Source organism: Cavia porcellus, unplaced genomic scaffold (genome assembly GCF_034190915.1).
Source record: "Cavia porcellus strain 051 isolate PalLab524CR breed Dunkin Hartley unplaced genomic scaffold, mCavPor4.1 scaffold_11, whole genome shotgun sequence".
Lineage (NCBI taxonomy): Eukaryota > Metazoa > Chordata > Mammalia > Rodentia > Caviidae > Cavia > Cavia porcellus.
In genome coordinates, this window is record NW_026947494.1 from 65,650,226 (window position 1) to 65,672,661 (window position 22,436).

Genomic DNA, 22,436 nt, shown 5'->3' on the forward strand with positions numbered 1-22,436 from the left:
ACTGATATTCCCGATACCTGGATTGCTGAGGCAGGAGAAATATAGGTTTGAGACCCTCTGGGTAATTAAGGAAGATCCTGTCTCAAAATTAAAAAAAAAAAAGAAAGAAAGAAAGAAAAAGAATTGAGGGTGTACTAGTGTACTACAGTGACAGAGTACCTGTGGCGAGGTTCGGTTTTCAGGACCACTAAATAAGTAAGCAAACAAATAAATAGGGTTCACCAAAATTAGTAGAGAGAAATGAAGACAGAAACTCTTGATTAAATTTATCTTTTCCTCAAAACACTGAAAATACCTACGTGCCCAAATAAAACAAATTCATGGAAGAAAGAAACAAATCTGGTTGGGTTTGGTGGGAGTTTGACAACACTTTTTTTTTCCTTTGGTCTTGTTTTTTTTTTTTTTTTTTCGTTTTTATCTGTACTGGGGATCAAACTCATGATTGCCTGCTTGCAAGGCAGACACCTTTGCCGCTGAGCTAAATCCCCAGCCCAACAAATCTGGTTGGAATTATCTTTTTGCTCCCTGAAGACAAAGGAAAGAAAGAATAAAACCTACACAAATTTAAGGGTAAGAAAACACTCCAATGCAAAAAAATTCTATTAAGTAATCTACTGTCACATGGAAAAAGAAACCTATTCAGACAGGCGAGGACTCAGAATGTCACCACCCATGTCTTCCTAAGTGAAATGCTGACACCTGAGAACAACCCAAAAACCTCAAGAATAAGAATATGACAAAAAAAGTAAATGCTATGGAGTGTGGTGGGCCTTGTCTGAAAGCTCACCTACTTGAGAACTTGCAGCAAGAGGACTGCAAATTCCAGGCCACCCAGGCATATCCAATGTAAAAGCACTTGCCTAGCATGTGTGAGGCCCCAGGCTAAATCCACCCCCCCCCCAAAAAAAAAACCTGCCAAAACAATTTCTTAAAAGTTGCAGGCAAATATAAATGAGCAATGGGGCTGGAGATTTAGCTCAGTGGCATAAGTGCCTGTCTTGCAAGCAGGCAGTCATGAGTTTGGTCCCCGGTACCAATAAAAAGGAAAAAGACCAAAAAAAAAAAAAACCCAATATATATATATATATATATATATATATATATATATATATATATATATATATATGAGCAAAACAGAGATCATACCAAAAGAACTATATTACCAGGGTTATAACATTTAAAATATACATTTAAAATTATTTCTAAAAGACAAATACTCCATTTCCTTCTCTGCCTTTTCCCTAGCAACCACAACTCTACTTTGGCTGTATTAGTTTGTGTGTCTAACAGAAGCAGAACCATATAACACCTGCCCTTTGTGTATCACTGACTTCCCTCAGCATAATATTTGAAGGTTCATCCATGTTGAGCATATCAGAATTTCATTCCTTCATAAGGCTGAATAATACCCATTATGTGTCTGTATCATTTTTGATCCATTTACCCAGCAGCAGTAAACATGTGGGCTGTGCTATTGTGAATAGCACTGCTAAGAATACTATTGTATAAATATAAGTCCAAAGACTCTCATTCAACTCTTCTACACATATTATTAGTAATGGAGTTGCTAGATAATATAGTAGTCTTAGTTATACTTCGTATTTTTGGAACTAGAAACACTTGACCATAAATGTAAGTTTATTTCTGGGTACTTAATAGGATTCCATTGATCTATAAGTCAAGCTTTATCTCAGTATCCTATTGTTTTGATTAGTGTAGCTTTGTAGTAAATTTTGAAATCAGAAAGTTTGAGAACTATAACTATTCTTTTTCAAGACTATTTTGGCTTTTTAGGAACCCACGAGACTGTGTGAATTTTAGAATGGATTTTTTTTTTTGCATAAAGTATCACTGGAATTTTTATAGTCTATATACTAAAACACCTGGTGTTTTAATATTAGTCCTTCAATCTATAGACATATTTCTCCATTAATATAATTTCTACAGTGCAATGAAACCTGATAAATTCTCCTACACTTAACAATATCTATTAAAGTTTTAGACTATTAAACTGAATAAAAGAAGTTTTTTGGTTATCAATACTATTTCAAAAACAGAAGAAAGTATACTTACAATTTTCAGGTCATGAAATGACAAAAAAAATCCTGAAATCTCTCTCTTGACATGAAGTCAAAATATAGTTGTATATGATCTTATTTTGTCTTCAAAATGATTAATTCCCTCTATCTCACAAGGGAAATATCTTGCTATCAGATAGAAAAGTCAAAGCAGACAATAGATGAAATTAGAGTCCAAGTTAAGTTCCTCACATCTTGACACTTCAATACTTGACATTTTTTGATAGGAATATCCTAAATTAATACTAAGAACAAATGAGATGTTATATTTATACACTTTAATACAGTTAATACAATCACGAATCTCCATTTTACAAAAAGAAATCAAAATAACCAAGTGTTTTACTGACCCCAACAATCCGTTTCATAGCATCCAATTTAGCAGAATCTTTGTTGCTCTCCAACATTTGTTTTAGATCTTCATTCCTATTACAAAAGAGAAGGGAAAAAAATTTGTACTTGGCATTTTATATAAAAGTTACTAAAACATATCGTTCTTAAGAATTATAAATAATATGATGAGCAATGTTAAATACACTACATTTTTATTTATAATTGAATATATATTTTTCATTTTAATATACAAAATCCATGTGCCATGCTGTCATGAAGCCCACTAATGAAACCACATAAAACTTTCCTCAGTTGTACATTTAATATTTAAACAATGAAAGCACAGGCATACAGATTCTGCATCTCAAAATTTCTTTGATATAATCACCAGGGAAGAAAGAATAAAAACTCTTGAGTTAGTATTAATATATTCTTATCTGCTCCAAACCCCTAAGAATTTCTGTCAAAAAAGTGCCCCAAGTAAAGTTGATTCACAGCATCCCTTTTCTCCCAGCTTCCTAACTAGAGGAGAACATAAATATAAAGGAAAACTCCCATTGAGATCCCCTTAATCCTGAGAATGCAGCCATTTTAACATCTAAACAAGAGCATGAGACAATAAGGCAGGGCAGTTAGTGATAAGGATGAAGATACTGGACAGTGTCAATAGAAGACAGAGGCTGTCATCAGTGGGATGCAGTGGCTTATGAAAGAAAGATGAGATGGATTTCTATTATTCCCAGCCTGGAAGACCCAAGCAGACCATGATTCTACCAGGTAGGACCACCTTACCCACAAGACACAGTTCCTCTCTTTTCCAAACTGTATAAAATATCCTTAAAAGACAATCCAGAACAAAAGCTAGCAATTTCATTACTCAGAAGAGTTGCAAAAATAAGAAAAATGAACTACTGATAGTTCTTTTTAAAATTTTTTGGTTCTGACCAAATTCTTTTAAGTGAACCTTTCCTTTGTAAATACGCAAATTCAACCCCTCTCCACTAACAAAAACTGGTAATTTGTACACTAGTCATTTTTCTTTAAACATGGCAAAACAGTTCTAAAAACAGCGGCATACTGAGGCAAAGACTTAAGAATGGACATGAAAAGCCCAGTCCACAAAAGCGAACACTGACAAACTAAGTTTTACCAAAATTAAAAATTTTTGCTCTGTGAAAAATCTTTATAAGAGTATTTTTTAAATAAAATACTGGCAGAAAATAAATGCAAAGGATAGGTATTTGGAATATAAAAGAAGTCCCAAAACTGAACACTGAAAAGCCAAACAATTCAATTAGAAATGGAACAAAAGACACTGATATGGCCCAAATTGAATCTCCTTCTCTTCCAAAACTCTTTCATTGACCCCATAAAACACAAAGTCACTATATTTGGAAAAAGTACCTTTGAAGATACTATGGTTAAATGAGGTCAAGAGTGTGAGGCCCTGATCCTATATGAATGATGGTATCCTTACAAGAAAGGAAGAGACAAAAAGGGTAAACAGCTAGAAGGCAGGCCAGGGAGGACAGGGCAAAAAGGTGGCCATCTATAAGCCAAGCAAAGAAGTCCCAGAAAAAAATCTGCTGACACCTTGACTTTGGACCTGAGTCTCCAGAACTGTGAGAATTGTTCAAGCCACCTACTGTGCACTGTTTGCTACAGCAGTCGTAGCAAACTAAAATGAATTTTGGTCAGGAGTAGAGTACCACTGGAACAAATACTTTACAACATAAAAGTAGTTTTGAAACTGGGAAACAGAGGCTAGCAAAGTTTTGAGGTGCATGTTGAGAAAGAGTATAGTGCAGCAAAGAGACTACTAGTAGAAATATGTTCAACTAAGACGATTCTCAGAAATACCCTGGCTAAATTGTGTTCTAGTATCTTATGAAAACTAGAAATTAAAAATGATAAACTCACTGAGTATTTAGCTGAGGAAATTTTTTTTTTTTAAGCAACATACTGAAGAAACAATCTGGTTTTTCTCTGCTGCTAAAGTAAACTGTGAGAGGTAAGAGACAAAGGAATTAGTAAGAAAGAAAAAGTCAAACCCTGGAAACTTGGAAATTTCTCAGCATACGTATGCTGCAAAAAGAAAGTGTTCTGGAAAGTGCCTCAACAGTGTGGCTGGAAAATCACGTGAAAAGAAATCATAGATACAGCTCAGACTTAATCAGCCACACCAGCAGAAGTAGCGGAAGGAGTTATGCCAGCAGAGACATAGCCAGCTTGGACCTACGAAGGCAGAAATGAGACAAAAGGCTATCAATTCCCATTCTGGAATTGCATAGGATGAAACATTGTGAGCACACAATGAAAAGGTACCCATGTAAGCCAAGAAAAGAGCGCTCAGGAAAAATCACACACCCTTAAAAAGTTACATAATAGCCGGGCATGGTGGCTCACGCCTGTAATCCCAGCACTGGGGAGGCTGAGGTGGGAGGATCATTGCGAGTTCTAGACCAGCCTGGGCTACAAAGTGAGCTCAAGAACTGCCCGAACTGCATAGCGAGACCCTGTCTCAAAAAAGACCGAAAAAAAAAAAAGTTATGTAATAATAACAGTTATCAGACAACTCAATAAAAACAAAAAGCAAATTATTTAACAGAAGCAAATATAGAAATGCCAAAAAACACAGTAAAGCATACTTACGAAGATTAATCATTAGAGAAATGAAAATTCAAAAAGATACCATTACAACCTTTAAAAGAGCTGAAATTAAAAAGAATAGTAATGGGGGCTGGGGATTTAGCTCAGCGGCATAAGCGCCTGCCTTGTAAGCAGGCAGTCGTGAGTTCGATCCCCGGTACTGATAAAAATGAAAAAGACCAAAAAAAAAATAAAAAAGAATAGTAAATATTATTAACAAGAACATGGAGCAACCAGAACTCACACACTGCTGGTGGAACTATAAAATGGTACAATCATTTCAGAAACATGGAAATTGGTTACAAATTTCAACATACTGCTGCAATATGATTCCTCTCTCAAGAAAAATAAAAACATATTCATCTAATGATTTGCACAAATATTCATAGTAACTTTAGTCATAATAGTAAGCAACTTGAAACAAACTAAATGTCCATCAACAGAAAGTGATGTATCCACAAACTGGAATATCATTCAACAGTGAAAAAGAATATTGACACAGTGCATCCTTAAAATCCTTAAGGGGAATCCTTAAAATCACTGCACTGAGTATAAGAAACTAGACACAAGAGGATATGACTTAATTCATGTAATGTTATCCATGATATAAATGTTTATCTTTTCAATTGTGGTGATGACTTCTCAGGTAAACACACATGTGAAAATTCATCTATATTATTTAGAAGGATAACATGCAGATCATGTCTCTCTAAATTTGATTTTTAAAAGCTTTACAATATTTTATTCACTGTGTGTATAAGATACACTGGTGCCTTGGTTTACAAACTTAATCTGCTTTACAATTTGGGAGATGATTATGTTAGTCACCCATCGTGGAATTTGTGAACAGAAGCAAATTTTGCCAAATGCTTTGGTTTGCGAACCAAACTGTTGGCAAATAGAAGCATTCATGAACTAAGGTATTACTCTACAATATTTTGTGAAAAACATTTTTTGGGAACATGGCGGACAGATAACAGCAGCTACGGAGGCTCTCTGAAAGACTCGGCTCATAATTCAGGAATGGTGCGGAGTAAGGAGTCATAAGCAGGTGGAGATATGCTCTGCTGACCCAGGAACGAACTGGGCTGAGAGAAACCAACTTGGAATGCAGTCCTGGTGCTAGAACAGGAACAGAAAAGCCTCAGTGTGGAGGCTAGAGCCCACGCCATTGAAAGCCGCGATTTGGGTTATCCGCCGCGCGGTGGCTGTGTCTACATTGGCTCGGCAAGGAGAGAGACGCGCGGAAGCTCTGAGAACAGGAATCGGTGAACAGAGTTGAGAGTGGGACGGGCGGGGAGCCGTGCACTGACTTGTGGTGAGGTGAGTGAGAGAAACTGACACTCTACCACAGTTTGACTCCAGCGGAGGACATTCTGGGACTGGGCAGACTTGCGGGAGCAGGGCACTGTGGCGACTTCAGCCATGTATCCCCCTCTCAAGTGGGATTGGTGAGAAGTGCCTAGCCCACGTGACTCTGCTGGTGGACCTAGTAGGCTAGCAAAACCCAGATCCCAGAGCCTGAGGGTGGCCTGGAGGGGCGGGCCCTGCGTAGGCTGCCTGATCTGCAACTTCCTAGTGTGCTGCGGTGGGCGGGAACACCTAGCCGGAGCAATTCAATCAGACTGTGGCTGACAGGGTGGGAAGCTGGGCCTCCTATATAAGCTTGCATATATAAGGAACAAAGAATATGGGAAGAGTCAGCAACAAGAGAGGCTCCTCGGCCCCCAATCCTGAGAAACAGGTAATAGCAGACACCGCACCAATAGACATAAAGTGCTATCTAGAGAGCCTCATAGATCAGTTCAGGAATGAAGTTATCAATGACCTGAAGCTAGAAGTAAGCAGAATAGTTAGAGAAACGCTAAGCACCACCCAAGAAAAAACAGATGGTGGAATGGAAGAACAGAAAAAGAGGGGAGAATTGTTTGATGGAGAAAATAGAGAAAGCATAGAATACGTAAAGCAGGTTCAAAGGGACTACCAGGAAACTAAAAAGTCTATCTAAAACTGGCATAACAGCTTGAAAGAAACTAAGGACAGACTATCTGAACTGGAGGGCAGATTTGTAATATGGGAGAATGAAATGAAAAACTTCTTAAAAGTAACAAAGAAACAAACAGCAATAATACAAAGACAAGAAGATGATAAGAGGAGCCATAACTTAAGAATTAAGAACATAAAAGAAGAAGTAGGGACACAAACAAATGAACTACAAAAGCTACTTACAGAAATAATCCAGGAGAATTTTCCTAATTTAGCAAAAGGTAAAGATACTCAGATGTATGAGGCATACAGGACCCCAGCCACCTACAACCCAAACAGAGTTACACCCAGGCATATAATAATAAAAATTCCAGAAATTCAATACAAGAACAGAATATTAAAAGCTGTCAGAGACAAGAAACAGACCACTTACAAGGGAGCACCCATCAGAATTACAGCAGATTTCTCTGCACAAACCATCAAATCACGAAGAGCATGGGGGGAAATAATTCAAGCTTTGAAAGATAATACTCTCCAGCCAAGACTGAGATATCCTGCACAACTGTCCCTGGAAATTGATGGAAAAACAAGGTGCTTCCAGGATAAAGAGGAACTGGGGGAATTTGCAACCACCAATTCAACTCTACAGAGAGTATTGCAGGATATTCTAAAAAAGAAAAATACAAAGAATCCAGAAATAGTGGTGGGGAGGCCACAATGAATGGAGCAGAGAACAAAATGAAGAAGACAAACTGACAACTAATGACAGAAAAAGAGCTCAACAGAAATGAGGCAGAGAAGATTGGATGATAGGAACAGCTATTTTGGACAAAATGACGTCTTAATAGGTAATACTGATTTAGTATCATCTTGTTTTGAAGTCTCATCAAACTTTTGTTCTTCTGTCTCCATTGGTCTAAACAGGTTGTATCTTATTGGATTTTATTATGTACGATAGTATAAGCAAAAACTTTTAAAGACAAGGAGATTATACAGAAACCATTGTTCATTTTCTGTTAGTTGATTCTAAATACCCTGTAATGCTGTCATTCTCTTAAATGGTTTTACATTGTTTATATATATTTAATGCTACAATATACGAAGTTGTACTCAAGGATTTCAAGGAAAGAGACAATATGGTAACTACTTTTATGTCAGGATTATCTTGTGGTGAAACACTATTCTGCTTAAATGGTTACGTTTTGATCTGCGCTGTTTTGCTGTTATGCCCTCTTTTATCTCAATCTCCACTCCATTATTTACTTTTTTATTTTTATCCTTTTAATTAAGGGAAAAATAAATAAAAATAGCAGGATATATTATAGCAACCCACTTTGACTTTCCATTATCTTGATTTAAAGCCCTGTATTATTCTCACCATCTTGTTTTTGACTGATGTCCCCCTATTCTGCTTTCCTTGATAGTATCAGGTTCGAAAGTTTAGGCAACAGCTGTGAAGATAGTGAGATTCATTATGACGCCCATTCTCGATGACTTTTACCTACTTTTGAAGACCTATAATGTCTCCAATGTTTTGGCTCTGTTGGTTTCGTTCTTTACTGTTTTGTTCAATTTTATTATAACTGATGATATAGGCAATTCTATTAGAGATAGCAGGAGGCATTATGGTAACCATTATTGATCACCTTGTATTATGCTTTTACATTATCTATTATGTCCACCCTTTTGATTTGATTGACTCTGTTCTGTTATGTCACATTTGGTTCTATTCCCTTCCAAAAAAGTAATAAGAACTGTGGGAGTAACAAAACCCAAAATGTGTAACTGTCATTGTACAAAAGAGAGGAAAAGAAAGTGCTCTAAATTATATAACTGCATGTATGTTTAAGTGTATAAGATAGAAAATGGTATCACTGACTTTTATTGGATCCTTGAACAGAACTGTTTGCAGTCTCACTGCGGAATGTCTACTTTACAAGCTTTAACTTTGTGACTTGAACAATTATTTCTAAGATGACAATATGTAATCCATTAACTAGTGATTTCCTACTGTTTATTTTTTTCTGTAAATCTGTATAACTTGTACCCTTTCTCTGCTTTTTTTTCCTCCTTAAATAAAAAAAAAAAAAAAGAAAAACATTTTTTGTTCTCCAGAGAGAAATAAAAATGCTATCAACATCTGAGAAGTATACTGGAGATCCATATAAGACACCATCTTACGTACTTTGAAACTAGAATATTAAATTCATGCCTATTCAACAATTGAAATCACTGAATCTTATTTTAGAAAGCCAAAGGAATCTTTTAAGTTACTGCACTGGAAAAAACTGACAAGAAACTAAGCTTGTAGTAATATAAATTATAATTAACTAATTGCAGTAGTTATTAGTTCATAAGTAGCAGTTTTTCCGTTTCTATGGCAAGCTCTGCAGAAGTTTTAAAACCCAACTCCACATGACTCTTTCTGGCAACATGGTACAAAACATAAATAAAAACCATCAGGAGACCCACCTGCTCAGCTAGAGCTTAAATATAGATCAGATGAGCTTCTCTGCTCTGAAGATAAACCCTGAATAAGAATTCTCCCTTAAGTCTTAAAACGCTTTACAAATTTAGGCCTAAACTGTAACTAGGAATAAATGATCAGGGCTGGGGATGAAAGTTAGTGGTGCAGGATCTGCCTACCATGTGGAAGGCTTTAGATTCAATCTCCAGCACCACAAACAATAATAATAAAAATTTTAAGTGAATGACTGCAAACAGGTTATTGTTAAGGGCTAAAGTGTATCTCCCCACCCTAAATTCCTATGTAAAAATTCAAATTTCCCGTGACTCCGAATGTGACTAAATTTGAAGCTTTAAAGATGTAATCGAGTTAAAATGAGGCTATATGGGTGGGCCTTACTTCACTATGCCAGGTGTCTTACGAAGAGATACAGAAGGAACAACCATCTGGGGACAGCAAGATGGCCAAGCACAAGCCAGAAAGAGGCCTCAGAAGGGACCAAGAATGTCAACTACATCTTCTAGCCTCCAGAACTGGGAGAAAACAAACTATTCATGAAGCCATCCAGTCTATAGCACTGTGTTCTGACAACATTGGCAACTTAATAAACAGCTAAAATGTAACACACTGTAAGTGGGGCAATGAAATAAAAACCAAGCAAATTTTTCCAAAAAAATATTAAAAGTAGTTACATTTATTATGAAAAAAATTCACTTTCCAAACAGTTCCTAAAATTAAATGCAACAGTGACCAATCATGGGAAACAAAGAAAAACTAAATTCAGTAATTAAAATACTTATTCTTGAAGGACTATGTAAGTTCAAAATATATCATAAGCATATATGAAATGCCACAATGAAAATTAATATTTTGTAAAACTAATATGCACTAATAAAAACTACACTGAAAACAACAATTATTCCTAATTGAAAATTCATCCAAGCTAGGCCCGGTGGCACATGCCTACAATTCCAGCACTAAGAAGACTGAGGTAGGGGTATTACAGTGAGCTAGCGTGGGTTATCCAGTGGGTTTCAGGCCAGCCAACCTGAACTATACACTGCAAGATCCTGCTTTAAAATTTAAAAAAAGTTAAAAAATTTTTAAAAAGTCAACAGTAGACAGCAATATATAAACACTATCTCTGAGGACATACAACTATTAGGTATTAAAATACTATAAATGTTCACTATAGAGAGTTTAAAATGCCTCTGAAATTTAGCCTGTTATGTTTTTTCCCATTGCACAGATAACAGAAAAGGAGGAATAGGAAATAGACCATTTATAATTTTTTCCCACTTTTTGCTAGTTTCCTATTTTACTTAATGACTATATATATTTGTATAATTGAAATCCTAAAACTTAAAAAGTTTATTGGAGGTTAGAAAAGGGGGGCAAAAAGGGAAGTTATTAGATAAGCGCTAAATAGGAAATCTGATCATACACATGTATACCAAAAGAGAAAGTAATTTTCTTCTGCTTCTTCGTTCTCCTTTTCTTTGGCCCAAGAGTGTTCTACCATTCTCCTCCACTAGTACCTTCTAGAAAAGGGGAGCAATGACGAAAAATGAAATTAAAGTCTGCAGATCATTCTACTCTCTAACCCCAGTCACAATACTATTCATGTCCTTAAGGAAACTTGGCTTCTTCCTCTTCAATCCAAGTTGCCAGAGTCCCCTACCCAACGATCTTTAGGTCCTGATCTGCTCTCTCAAACTACAAACAAAAAAACAAGATCCTTATATTAAAGCCAAAGGTTTGGTCTTTTTGTTCAGCAGAAAAGGGAGTCTTCAAGAGCAACTACAAATGTCTTTTGTTTTAACACAAACAAGGGCTAATAATTTTGAGATTCAGAGAAAAGAAAGACGGTCTAGCACTATTTCAACCTGATGTAATGTTCAGCTTCTCATTTATGCCACAAAATTGTAACATGAATTATATATTTCTTTCCAAATTGCTCTTTGCTTGACACCAAAAAGTAAAGTGGGAAAGTTAAATCTATAGCACCTAGTTTACCTTCAACATACATTCACTTTTACTAACTCATTTTAAGTCTCTCTTTCTCATTATACAAATTCAAAAATGGCCTATTATTGTTATCCCTAAAATATCAGAAATTAATTTTTTTGCTAAACATCAAGATAGGTGATTCAAAATAATGTTGAATTAGCAACATTTTCACACACACTGCTAAAAACTAATACTTGTTTCAAATATATATATAGTGTATTTTGTTTACCTTGTTCATTTAGCTAGTTACCTGCAGCTTTCTAGCTTTGAGTTTTAGGGTATCAACTTTATTTTTACATAAGTGACATCTTGTGGTGCTAAATGGTATAACTTTCCTTTTCATGTTCAAAATATGCCTGTTTGAAGTTTAAGAACAGGGAACATAAGAAAAGGCAACACAAAGCCTCATTATTACCAAGAAAATCACTCATTTACTTTAGCACTAGAAAACTAATAACTATTATCAAAATGCAAAATTTCACCAGTTGCATAAGAACACATGTGTTACAGCTTTTACATAACTTTGTTATAGATCTAAAATCCATTAACTCATTAAAACCTTCTACCTTAAATTAAAGGGAAAATTAAAGCAACGTAGCACTGTCACTTGTATCACTGTTAATCAAAGATGAGTTCAATAACCATCATCAGTCCACAAACTGGTGAATAGCCAATCAGGAGATAGGTACAGAAATACAGAGTAAACACACTTAGAAACTTGACAGAGCAATCTGATTTCATGTTTGCTGAATCTAATAAAACCTGGAGCTTACATTTAATATGATTAATTTTATTTTTCTAGCAATTTTTATTCTATTTCATAGAAGTACACATCCTTAATGGATTGAAATACTATTAACTAAGTTTAATGTACAACTTAGAGGTACATAATGATTATATTCATTATACAGAATTTGTACCTGCATATGAAGTATATTGATACCCCTTTTTTCCCCTCAACCTCTCCCTTCCTTCAATCCCTCTTCTCCTTAATTAAGAGGCTTTGTTTCCATTTTTTTCTTTTATCTTTTCTTTTCTCCATCCCCCTCACTAGTTTCCTTTACCATTTGAACAGTTTCTTCCTATTTTGCAATATCTATTATACATTTTGGTCTTTATTTACACTTTCAGTTTCTCGCATCAGGAAACAATGCAATATTTACATGTGTGTCCATTTTATTCCACTTAAGAGTATGGTATTAAGGTGCACACATTTTACCTGAAATGTCTCAAGATTTTCCTTCTTTGTGACTGAGTAGCACTCTACTATATTAAAAAATCACCTTTTTTATACATTCCTTGGTTGACAGGCATTGGGTTGCTTCCAAGATTTAGCTTTTACAAACTGTGTTGCTATAAACATGGATGCACATGTATCACTGTGTGCAATGAAATTTTTAAAAGAAAAAAGTCCTTCACCAGTCAGAGTTCCATAGTGCCTTTTCCTTCTTTTTTTGGTTTAGTTTTATTGAGATATTATAAGAAAATTCATCAATCTCAGGCTAAAATTTGGTGAGTTTTTAAATAAAAGTGAAGCCCTGTAATCAATACATCAGCCATGGTATGGTTAAGTTTTCACCTCTCAGAAAGTTTGCATATGTCCCTTTGTAGGCCCTCTCTTCACATACTCCACTCTCTCCAACACCTCTCATCATGTTCTATCACTGTGACTGATTTACCTATGCTTTCAATGAGATAAGAACATAGAGCACTTTAAACTACCTATGTATAATTTAAATCTTATGTATTCTTTATATATTTATCCTTCAATAATGAATGTATATTTTCCAGTTTTTTGTTATAAAGGTTTTATGAATAATTGTTTTATTTTTAACTGAGGTAAAATTATATTTGTTTATTCAGTAGGATGTGATGTTTTGATTATATATATATATATATATATATATATATATATATATATACCTATGTATTACTCAAGTGAAGGTAATCATTATCTGCCCCAGACATTTGCCATTTCTTTGTAGTGAAAGCATTCAAACTTCATTCTTCTGTTTTTGAAATATACACATTATTATTATGATTATTATGTCACCCTTTTCAAAGTTACCTCTTTTTCCTCAAAATGGTTACCAGGGTAACATAGAAGGCAGTATCTGAAATTTAAATCCAATGATGCTGAAGCGGGGTACGTGACAGGGAACAGTGATTTCTTTTTTTTTTTTTTTTTTTTTTTTATTTAAGAGGAAAAAGAAAAAACAAAGCAGTGTAAGGGTACACGTAATACAGAACTACAAAAAAAAAATAACAGTAAGAAATCACCTGTTAATAGATTACATATTATCATCTTGAAAATAGTTGCTCCAATCACAGTATCAAAGAATACAAGGTGGACATTCAAAAAGGGAGACTGCAAACAGCTGTGTTCAATGATCCAAAAACATTGATATAGTCAGCTATTTAACACCCCTAAACACACTTGCTGTTATATCCGTTAGAGCTTTTTCTTTTTTTTCCCTCTCTTTTTTACAACAAAATTTACACATTTTGGATTTTATTACTCCTTAGTGCTTATTACTTTTTTGGGGGGGGGAGAGAATACAGTCAAATATGGCAAAACAAAGCTGTCAGTCAAAACCAAGGATAGACATAGCACATAGTGTAGAACAGAGTACAAGGTCATCAACAATGGTTATCAACGTTGTCTCTTGTTTCCTTAAAAAGAATTGTCTATCTCATTAGATATTATAAAGTTGGACAAAACAGTAGAGAACAAGACCAATAAAACTTAGGCATTGAAAACATTACAGGACTTCCAAAGAAGACAATAGTCAAACCAGAATGGGTATCTTAGTGAATCTTATTGCCTTCAAAGTAGTTGCCTATGTCTTCAAACTTGATACTATCATACAGAATGGAACAGAGTCTAATCAGTCAAAACAAGATCGTGGGAGTATTACAGGACTTCAAAACAAGTTAATAGGAAATAAAAAAGAGTTAGTATTTATATATCCTAATTTTTTAAATTTTTCTTTAATTAAGACAAACATAAGAAATGACTAAATAATTTTTTTTAAAAGAGTAAGGGGGAGATTGAGATAAAACAGGACATAACAATATAACAATAGAGGTCAAAGCATGACTGTTTCAGCAACCTAGTACTTCACCACCATATAACCCGACTTAATAGTAGTTACCATAGTGTCTGTCTTTTTCCTTGAAATATTTGGATAAAACTTCATATACTCTAGCTTCAAATATTGGGAACAGTGATTTCCCATCAGAGGCATGTCCCCGAAAAAAGTATATCAAAATCTTCACAGGAAATAGTGAATCTTTTCCAAGCTCTGCCAAAAAATTCTCAAATCTGGGTACTTTATATTTTGAAATCATTCAAACACGCTATTATTCCAAGTTTTGAGTTGCAAACATGAACAGATATACAAAGGCTGAGAACTCTAGCAGAAATTTATCATTTTCTATTGCTACACAGCCAGAGAGGCTGGCCTCACAGCAAATGTATGTGAAAACAGCAAGGCTTTCAGTCTTCCTGGGGCCCATTCTTGCCTCAGATAAAGTTTATTAGAACCTTTAGGTTCCTTAGCACTTTTTAAGTACAAGAAGAGTAAAAACAGCTACCACTGTTCATGCCTTTGACCATCTACTTATTCGTCTATTAACTCTTCAATATAAGAAACATAAATTACCAAGTATATATATATTTCCTCCTACACTTTTCACAAGATTAAAAAGGGAAAGTATATGTTACTTCACTTGCTCAACTCTTGGTAATCTTCCTTCTCTCTCGACTCTTCTATTAAATGTTAACACAGTACAATAACCTCCTAATTTAAAAACCCAATGCAAAGTCTTGTAAATACTTTCAGTTTATTCCTCTGCACTGATATTCATACAATTGACCACTATTCTTCCATTGTGAAATTCCTCCCACCCTTAAACTCTGTAATTCTTTTTTATCTGATTCCCCATGTGTATCTGTGACATGCCAATGAAGAAAAACGAGAAAAATCACCCAAAATACGTAACCCAAAATATGTGTATTTACTCAACACCCCTATCCTCTTTTCTGAGCACTGAAATCCCTGACCTCTGAAACTTTCATATAGCAATGAACTGGGGGAGATGGGAGAATAAAGGAATGATGGAGCGAGGGATGGAGGAAGGAAGAAAAATACAATGATGATATAAAAACTACACAAGTAAAATAAAGAATGCAGTAATATAAGCTTGTCTGAACACAAAAGACCTTTTTCTATGGGTCTGTATAAGATGCAAAGGAAGGCCAGTGAAGGGCCTGGAAGTGTATTGCTTGCTCATTAGACTACATTCCTCACAGATCCAATACATGAACAGTAAATATTCATTGAAAGAATAAATAAAAGCAAGCTAAAATTCCTAAAAGGAATACAGAAACATTCTAATTTTCATTGGATTTTCAATATTCACATGCTGATAAAGGATAAGAATGAGAAATACATTATGTACACATGAGGACATCATACATATATCACAAGTCTCCAAATTTGCCATTCCTTCTTCTCATACCCTCAGCTACTTGGTCTCACCGGGCAAAAGAAAATTAAGTCCTATTTTTGTTGAGAAAATTAGGAACACCTTCTAGAAAATGACTACTCATCTATAAAGCTTTAAAGCATAAATTTTAGAACTTGAGTTTATACATGCTGAAGTAAAAAGTCTAGTACAGGTAAGAAGTTCTTTTTTCACTAATAAAAGAAAAATGTCACTTTATTTAAAATACTAAAAGACCAGAAAAGTTTCAGAAGCAATAAATAAAAAACAAAGGTCCTTAAATTTTTTCACATACATAAAATTCCATAAACTAAGAAACACATAAAATTAACTTGGAACCCATCCAATAGAAGTGCTAATTTACTTAAAATACAAAAATGCTATGATTAATCAATAAGAATTGATCTATATGAAAATATACTTATAAAAAAGTGTACAAATAGAATAGACTGTTAAATGATTAAAAATATTTCACAGAAAAACTAACGCACCAAATATGAGTAGGAGCACAGGTGGATAGTAAGAATGTGTGTGCCATATAAGAATACAGTGCAATAACATTTTGCACCTATAAGGTTGGTAAACAACATTTAATTTGATGGTACCATTATTGGCAAAGGTCAGAGAAAAACAGACTGTACTGTCAGTGGCCAGAAGAAACCTAGTATAACTCATATAGGATGTAAATTAGCAGTATCTATCATATTTTAAAATGTAAAATACTTTGACTTGCAATTCTACCTCTGGGGTTTTTTCTATAAATAAATTCACTCAAGTATGCAGAACATTTACATTGTAGTACCACTTGTAACTAACAAAAAGTAAAATCAATTAAATGTTCTGCAAAAAGAGGATCAACTAAATAAAAAGAAATATTATACCTTGGTTAAACAGACTGAAGTAGTCTAAAATGTTTATAATGAAAAGATTTCTAAGATAAAGTGAAAAATCAAGATACAGAGAAAATTGCATGTGTGTATGTGTATATGTAAAATCCTTTCATTTTTAAATACTGTATCTACCTGATGTTCATTATAGTTATCTCTGAGATTAGAGGAATTAAAGTTATACTCTCTTTGTATTACTGACTAATTTGCCATTATCATTCATGCATTTATAACATATGACTAATTTGATCATCTGATAGTAGCACTGTTTTCCAAAACTGTGGTAAAACTGTCTTATTTCCTTGCTTACTATTTTCTACTCATAGAGACCCAAACTCTTTATGAGTGGCTATTATTATTTATTTAACAGACATGGAAACTGACACACAGAAAATAAAAGGGCAAGATAGAATTAGGATTATAAAACATAAAAGACATTCTGAACTCATACAACTTTAACATACATGATCATACAACAAAAGACTTGCAAAGCAAAGAAATTGGCATCTTGTTTTAAAATCCAACACTCTTCATTTACAACTTTGCCATCAATTTCAACAATAAACTTGAATATACAGTATAAAGAATATATTACAATTTATTCCAGTGAAAACTGGAGAGGTTTCATAATTCACAAAGTTGTTTCACCATTTGTATGGAAAAAAATAACAGAACAGAGCAGGATATATAAAGATTCTACACAATTATATAAAATTTTTTTTAAAAAATGTATTATAGAACTGTAAGAGTACTTGTAAGTATAACAGAATTTTTTATGTATAAGTATTATATAACTTATAAATAAAAATCCATAATTTATACTGTCACCCTACTTTCCCACTAAGAAAATTCACAAAAAAATTATTGCATTTTTTACTCAAATTTTTTATGTAAAGAAAACTGATCACTGGAACCATCATAAACACTAATTCTAATCATTCTTGACGGTAGTCTAAAACATCTGTGATGTACGGCTGCACAAGTCAAAATAAATTTTATTTTCACTGACATTATTTTGTATTTGGTTAACACTATCTCATGTAGATTCATCAGCTCAAAATTAATTAGTATACAGAACAGTGCACTCCATCCTTGCTGGCTCACATGCCCCAGTGCCACTGGCATGCTACCACAACAGTGGGCATGGTGCCACAGTAACAGATGGGCACAAGCACAGACCAGCCAAACACTGAATTTGTGCATCAGGTTTTAGTATCGTGATTAGATTTTTCTCTAGGAAATTCATAAACTACAGGAAATATAAGTTTTCTACAACTGTGTTACTATGATGACAACTCAAGGCTAGATTAATCTTTAAATTCTTTACAAATAAAACTTTCCAAAGCCACAGAAGGTAAGTTTTCCATGTGATGAGTTTGGATCAGCCTTCTGTGTGGGGAATTGAGAAAGTCAATATACAATCTCCACCTTACATAAACTTTGTCCCTGAAGCACTTGAAAATCTGAGCAAACTATTCAGTTTTTTAAAATTCACATGGTGACAACCCACTTGGACCCGTCCTGCCTCTCAAGAGCTGTCTACATTCCTTTCCCCCGTAAAACAAAATTCACATGGTAATGCTACAGGAGGAAAGAGAGCTAGTTGCTGCACAACAATGTGAATATACAGTACCTCCGAACACTATACTTCAAAGTCTATGTTACGTATTTTTACAACAATTTTTTTAAAGTCACATGGCCCATCAAATTTCCTGAGAAAACCCATATAGGTCTAGCAAAAAGTAAAAGGTCCTACAAGTTCTTACAGACAACAGTAAGACTCTAAAAGTACTAATCACTTGAGTTTACATGATAATCTTAAAGTCTGCTGTTATAAAATAATTCTTATTTTAAAAACTGTCATTGTTCAAAGATCAGCCTATTTTCACTTATGGTTAAAACCATAAACACAAAACATATACTATTTACCAAATCACATCACAATATTTTTATAGTTTTTTGTTTGTTTGTTTGTTTGTTTTTGAAATAGCCTATGTAGTTCAGGCTGGGAAGAAAGGCTGCCTATAAACAAAAATTAGCTCTGACTTCCAGATCCTCAACCAGATGTAGTACTCCTTAGAAAGATTTAACTGCACGTCCACCAGCCTAAAGGAAACCAACATGTTAAATGTAACATGCCTGAGTATAAGACTCACATAGACTTGCCAAAAATACAGATACTCTGAAATGAATAGAGGTACTCTAAAATCTGAAACCAAAAATAATCTGAAAGATGGTATATGTACATCAAACCAAACGTGGATCACTGAAAGGTGAAGTGGCAGCAGTACCATGACTGTCCACAACGCTCCTGCCCCAGGTCCCTCAGGGAGCAGCCATCCTCAGAGCTCCCAAGCAGCCTGAGAAAAGAACTAGCACTCCAGAGGTTGCATTCCTGGGACACACTGCATATACCAGTCCCTTCTCCTATTACCACCTCCAACACGAGACCAGGGAACCCCCACACGCATAGGTAACCAGACCCACCAGGGATCATCTGCCTGGAGTCAGAGCAGAAGCAGTGAGACTCATCAGCTGGTCCAGAGTGAGCACTTCCTACTTCTTCCACAGACGAAAAAGCTGGGACATCAGAAAATCCTGAATGGTGACCACCAACACACTCGTGGGGGGCAAAAAAAAAAGAATATCTAAACCAAGCCCAGGCTATGTCAGCTTCTGCTGGAAAAGGAGATTCATGAGACAGGGTCAGTTCAGAATTTGAGTGTGAAGGAAAAAACAGATAGGCTGGGGCTAAGATCTGGTGACAAACTAGTCAGAAAATACCTGAAGCAAGAACATGGAGCTTACCCGGCACAGAGAGAAGCAGCAGTCACAATCACTGGAAGGTGAAAGAAAGCTCAGGGTCAGAAAAATTATCTCACATCTTCCTCCTCCTTGCAAATTAGCTGAGTTGGTCAGATCTCAGGAAAGAGACAGAAGATGGCCAATAAGCATGCCCAAAGCACGGCCTGCATTAAGAAGACAGACTCAAAGAAATTGCTACTCCTCACTTCAGAGTGGAAACAAAGGAATTAGTGTGGACCCTAAGGCTTTATAGCGCAACAGACAGAGGCAATGATACACATGTTCTCTTGCTGGGGTGTCTGATCCGGGTTCTTGCCAAACTGTATTAGGTTCCTGCCAGATTTTATTAGGTTTTCTTGTGATTTTTGTCTTTTTTTTTTTTTTTTTTTTTTTTTTTTTTGCTGTGATGTAGTACAGTTTTTTCTCTCATCTCTTCTCCCTATTCCTCTTCTAGTTTATCAATGCTATTTTTTTGTCTCTTCCACTTCTTAAATTCTTCCAGCCTTTTTTTCCTGCATTTTGTTCTCACTCAGTTCTTACCATCTCTTTTATTAACCTACTTTTTGTTCTTCCTTGTTTTACTTATACCCTTGTCTTTTACTGCCTCTTCTCCACCTCTGAGATTCCTCTTACTACAGCCCACACCTCCACATATACTTTCATAAAACCCTCAACACTAACCTCGAACAGAGTCTGACCCCCCCATCTATGTTTTAGCCTGTTAGTGTGCTTCTTATCTACCTCATCTCCTAAGAACACTTTTCTTTCACTCATCCCTTTATCTCTTCCTTTTATATCATAGACTAAATGCTAAGAACACTACAGGATAGAGTATATAGGATGCAGGTAAAGAGTAAAAGAACAAATGCATGATTTTACACTGTGAGCCTAGTATGGTGGTGCATATCTGTAATTTCAGCACTCACTCAGAAGGCTGAGACAGGAGGATCATTCTTGAGTTTGACACCAGCTTCGGCTATAAAGTCAATCCAAACTGGCCTGAATTACAAAGCAAGACTCTGTCTCAAAAACAAAACAAAACAAAACAAAATAAAAAACTCCATAAGTGATTTGTCAGATCTGTTGAGGCTGTTTTAGCCAATATTAATATTCTCCTCACAATAAGTGACAGGATTCAAACCTTTTCAAGTGAATAGTTAAAGAAGTAACACTATCTCTGAACAAATAAAGGCACAAACACATCACTGAAGGGTAGAATCTAACTCAAAAAGGGCCTTGTATCAACCACAATAAGACTTTCCTCCTTCTACAGGACCTCAATCTCCAGCACCAAAATAAATAAATAGGCAACAAAAAGCCTCCAAAGTCTCCCAACTTTCCCAAGGCAGATTCACATGTCATCAATGGACAGGAAAGCAAACACCAGAGGTAGTGGAACTTTACAAATGTATTCAAGAAGAGGTAAACAAATTTGGGGCGGAGGGTGTTCAAAAAACATATGCCCCCCAAATTGAAAGAAAACCCAAACTGACCAATGTGGTTATAACAGAAACAAAACATACGGTTTGTAAAATCAAAGAGAAAATATTAAATCACAGGAATTACTCAGAGGAGCCTTGAAAAATAGTAAGAAAACAAGAAAAGTTCATCCCACTGCTACTAAAGGATGCTAAGAAGACCAACATAAGGCTAAGCAGAGTTAGAGAAACTAGAAGGCAGCACATAAGGAATAAAAACATTGTACTTACAGAAATCACAACAGAAAACTTCTCAAGTATGAGGAAGAATTTCAAAACACAGGTGAGCAAAGCTTATAGAACACATCAACCAACTATGATGAAGAGAAACCACCCCATGACCCATCTTAATCAAAATTCCAGATGTCACTTGCACCACTGCCACCACCCCTGCCTCCCCAGATCCGGGCCATGTCCAGGAGGGTGCGAGGAAGAGGGCGGGGTGCAGCACCATGGGCACAGAACCCGATCAGCTGGGTCGCATTGCCACCTTCGCACTCGCCGCTTGCTCGAGGACCCGAGCCCACTGCGTTGGCACTGAACACGCCCCTGAAGTCCCCAGCAGGTGAGTGTATCTTCGCCGCCACCAGGCCCACGCGACCGGAGCCCCAAAGAGCCACCACTATGGACTTGCTTTGAAATCTATGTTTCTTTAAATTGTTACCTTATAAACTATTTTGTTCTGTTTTGCTATATTTAATCTTACCCTCTTTAAGATGAAAAACAAGTGTGTAGGACTGAGGAGTAAATGGCGGCTTGCTAGGGGATCGGGCAGAGAGTCTCTCTGGAGAAATCATATTAGAAGCTAGAATATGACAACATGGAGAGGGCCAGACAAATGGATAACTATTCTTATTAACCAAGACAGTGCAGCTGGAGGATTTAAAGTCGTGCTGAGACTGTGAAGGCTGATAACGGGAGGCTGAAAATCCCGCGCCTTTAAATCAACAAACTGACCCGTGGACCCAACAGGAAAAGCTGTGTTGGCTTTTGGTGACTGCTGGAACCTGAGAGCTGGGACCCCGAAAAGCAGCCAGGACGGCCCCGCTGCACCAGAGGAGATCGTGAAAGGCTCAGGAGCTCCAAAGCCGAACGCTGAGCAGATTTCTGACCGTTCCGCGCTGTGCCAGGAGCGCAGGAAAGGTGGGCGGCATGGTGTGCGGTGGACCCGGGAGGAGGACCTGCGCTGGACTCTGGTGAGTACTGGGGACCCCGCGGCTGCTGGGGTTGGCCA

General features: G+C 35.9%; 1 protein-coding gene across 3 annotated transcripts in view; it reads right to left on the reverse strand.

The window, feature by feature from the left end:
- The window catches only part of Ap3b1 (adaptor related protein complex 3 subunit beta 1), a 259,442-nt gene that overhangs the window by 183,825 nt on the left and 53,181 nt on the right, over window positions 1-22,436 (reverse strand). For all 3 annotated transcript variants that reach the window (XR_010050584.1, XM_063258393.1, XM_063258392.1), the window contains exon 2: window positions 2,429-2,504. Coding sequence is in view for 2 of the 3 variants with exons in the window: in XM_063258393.1 (XP_063114463.1) it covers window positions 2,429-2,504 (76 nt within the window). In the remaining variant the exon portion in view is untranslated. The remainder of the gene's footprint in view (window positions 1-2,428; window positions 2,505-22,436) is intronic.